At 42.0% G+C, this 3,318-nt stretch overlaps 1 protein-coding gene across 1 annotated transcript; it reads left to right on the forward strand.

Moving 5' to 3' along the window:
* The first annotated feature begins 228 nt into the window (after positions 1-228).
* On the forward strand, positions 229-2,179 carry LOC149836374 (NAC domain-containing protein 100-like). Its single transcript, XM_090006969.1, has 3 exons — positions 229-689; positions 809-1,086; positions 1,185-2,179. The coding sequence occupies exons 1-3, from the start codon at positions 497-499 to the stop codon at positions 1,932-1,934; spliced, it is 1,221 nt and encodes a 406-aa protein (XP_089863095.1). The 5' UTR covers positions 229-496; the 3' UTR covers positions 1,935-2,179.
* Positions 2,180-3,318: the final 1,139 nt, after the last annotated feature.

A 3,318-nucleotide genomic window follows, 5' to 3' on the forward strand; every position in this document is an offset into this window, starting at 1 on the left:
TCGATAAGACCAAAAGGCATTCTGAACAAAACTGGAAAAAAATAATAAGAGAAAGGAGTTATATATTTTTAATCTTATGACCAATAAAAAACAAAAAACTGTTGAATAGTAAGGCTTCCTAGGGAAGTGCCTTCTTGAGCACGAATCCCACCACTCCAAACCTTCCCCCCGGAAATTCTGTTTATAAACTCCGGTTTCTTGCACGCGTGCTTCTTTCTTAATTTCATCCTGTAATTGGTGGCTTTAAGGAGATACAGAGAAGAAGAGGCCAGATCCTCAACACCTAATTCCGAAGACAATCTCTTTCCTCTCCTTCCTCTTCCTTTTCCCGTTCTTCTGTCCCCTCCGCTACGTACCCTTCTATTCGCTTCGTCTTGATAAAGAGAATCCCAATATATATATATCGGCGGCGATCCAGTTAGTTCCATCTCTGCCTCCCATCTGCAGTTTTTCGGCTTGGCCTTGTCACTGCTGATTTGGAGTTTGGCTTTGGAGGATGGAACAGGGATCATCGATGCTGACAAGGGGAGGAGACGAGAACCTAGACTTGCCTCCTGGGTTCCGCTTCCATCCTACAGATGAAGAACTCGTGTCCCATTACCTTTCAAAAAAGGTTCTGGATTCCAGTTTCACTGCAAAAGCGATAGGAGAAGTGGATTTGAATAAGTGTGAACCTTGGGATCTTCCATGTTAGATTCTTCTTCTTTCTTTTTTTCTTTCTTCTCTTCTGCGAACGGTGGTTTACTTCTCATGCTTCGTTGTTTCTTTATTAGATTGATGACAACATGCTGTTGCTTCATGTCTACAGGGAAGGCCAAGATGGGAGATAAGGAGTGGTATTTCTTCTGTATGAGGGATAGAAAGTACCCAACTGGTATGAGGACAAATAGAGCCACAGTGTCTGGATACTGGAAGGCCACGGGAAAAGATAAGGTCTATAAAGGAAGAAGCACACTGGTGGGTATGAAGAAGACTTTGGTTTTTTACAAAGGAAGAGCTCCTAAAGGAGAGAAAACCAACTGGGTCATGCATGAATATCGACTGGAAGGAAAATTCTCCTACTACAATCACCCCAAAGCAACAAACGTGAATCTCTCTCTCTCTCTCTCTCTCTCTCTCTCTCTCTCTCTCTCTCTCTCTCTCTCTCTCTCTCTACTTTATCCATATGTTTCACTACTGTGCAGGACGAATGGGTTGTCTGCAGAATTTTCCAGAAAAGCAGTGATATTAAAAGGTCTGAGCTGCTAAGGATCAACTCATTTGACGATGAATTGGATTCTTCTTCATTGCCACCATTGCTGGACTACCCTTGTTTCTCCGCGAACAGGCCTATCTTAAGCGATATAGATGATGATTTAAAACCGACATCCTCAATACAAGTCTCTGATCAGTCATTGCATGTGGCCTGCTTCTCCACAGGCTTCGATGGACAAGGTGATCAAAAGGGTCTTGAAAGCTACACTCACCTGAATCAAGCGAACCCTAATATGGCTACCGCGAGTCCCCTATTCTACACTCAGATGCCCCTTCAAAATCGACCGTTTAACATGCAAGGGATTGCAAGATGCACCAACTTTCATCATCAAGTGATGAACGGTTTAGATTTAGAAGGCTCATTCTTTCCGCATTCCGGCTTTAGCTCATCCGATCATGCAATCTTGAGAACCATGGAAGATACCAATCGGCACAATTTGAGGATACAGTGCAAAGTAGAGCAGAAGGGAGAGTCCTCCATGCAGGAAGCCACATACGGTCGTGCTTCCAACCAATCCATGATTTCTGTGTCACAAGAGACGGGTTTGAGTACAGATATCACTACGGAGATTTCTTCAGTGGTTTCCAGGAATGAGTTGGGCAGCAGATCACACAATGATCCAGAAGCACTTTCTTCTTCAGGTGGACCTGTGGACCTCGAATGCCTATGGGACTATTGAAAGAGGAGGCCAATAGTGAAAATAACATAGAAGATAGAAAAGGAAAAAGAAAATCGTTCAGTATGTGAATTTATGGCTGACTTCCCTGTAAAAAAAAAAGGTCTGCAGATCATAGGATGTGAAAAAAAAAACACAACAGAAGAAAATAGATGTCCATATACAATAAGAAAAATACCACAGCTGATGATACAGTATTACTGATGTATATGCTTAATTTATATTGGTAACATCCTTTATTTGTGCCATGGCCCTTTGTGTGCGTGTGTTTACTTATACCATTATAGACATGTTACGGTTCTAATACCAATTCACTAGTGTGATGCCATATTGGTTGCTTTAAATTTCTTGCACTTGTAAATAACGAAGCCAAAGACTGGTGGATTCTATGGGGGAAACCTTGTAACGCACCAATAATTGTTGCTCTAGTGCTGCAAGCAATGACCAATTATTATTGTTGGTGTTTTCATATCATGCTCGTACTTGAGTTGTCTTAGTTTAGAAAGGTATGACAGAAGGTTAGAACTTGCACGGCATTGTTTGGAGTGTAGCCACTGTTGTAGTAGAAGAAAGCCCCATATAACCTGCTTCCCTTTCTATTCAAATGAATCGTAACGCCGAGAACTTGAAGTTGGAAGAGAAACCCACCACCAATCCATAACCATTACCGCCACTAGTATCCCCGTCAGTTTTCCCTTATCAAAATATTTTCTGGCTGTTTCTTCCTTGAAAGCAAGACTTGATTTCGTTTCACGCGATTCTTAAGGAGGAAATCCAGGAGAATATTCCGCGCTAACCCTTCCCACCCTCACCTGTTACACGCCAGAAACTTGCGCATCTTATCTCCGTTTTGGCAGTTTTGGGCCCCTCAAAACGACCTTGGCTTGGCTGCACACGTTTCAGTTCTCAATCGTTTAGTGGGGGAGCGTAGAAGACAAATGAGCTTAACCTCTTGGGCTTTAACTAAAGGGATCATACCCTAACCACTTATACATGGACGTATTGAGGCATATTTTCAGGCCTTCAGTTGGTAAAACCCTTGAAATCCCTCCCTGTCCGGGAGGACACCCAGCTTATACCTTGTGTCAAGGGATGCCCCTCATAGGTTTCAAAATTCTACCTTGTGACATTCACAGGTTGCCCCTAACAGGCACCCTGGGGGCCATTGATCTACTTGGGCGTAGTAAAGTGGTAATTTGACCTGGTCAACCTTTTGAAAAAACCTTTAATTATCACAATGTTGTCTTAATTCTACCATGAAACCATTACTCAGTTTTCTTCTTTTCAAGTAATTTTTATTTTCACTTTCTTTTGGTATTCTTTAGAAAACCCCAATAATATTTTCCTGAAAAAAAAAAGAAAAACAAACACGTTAAAAATATCCTGA

Source organism: Nuphar pumila, chromosome 5 (genome assembly GCF_984573655.1).
Source record: "Nuphar pumila chromosome 5, dmNupPumi1.hap1.1, whole genome shotgun sequence".
NCBI classification, from domain to species: Eukaryota; Viridiplantae; Streptophyta; class Magnoliopsida; order Nymphaeales; family Nymphaeaceae; genus Nuphar; species Nuphar pumila.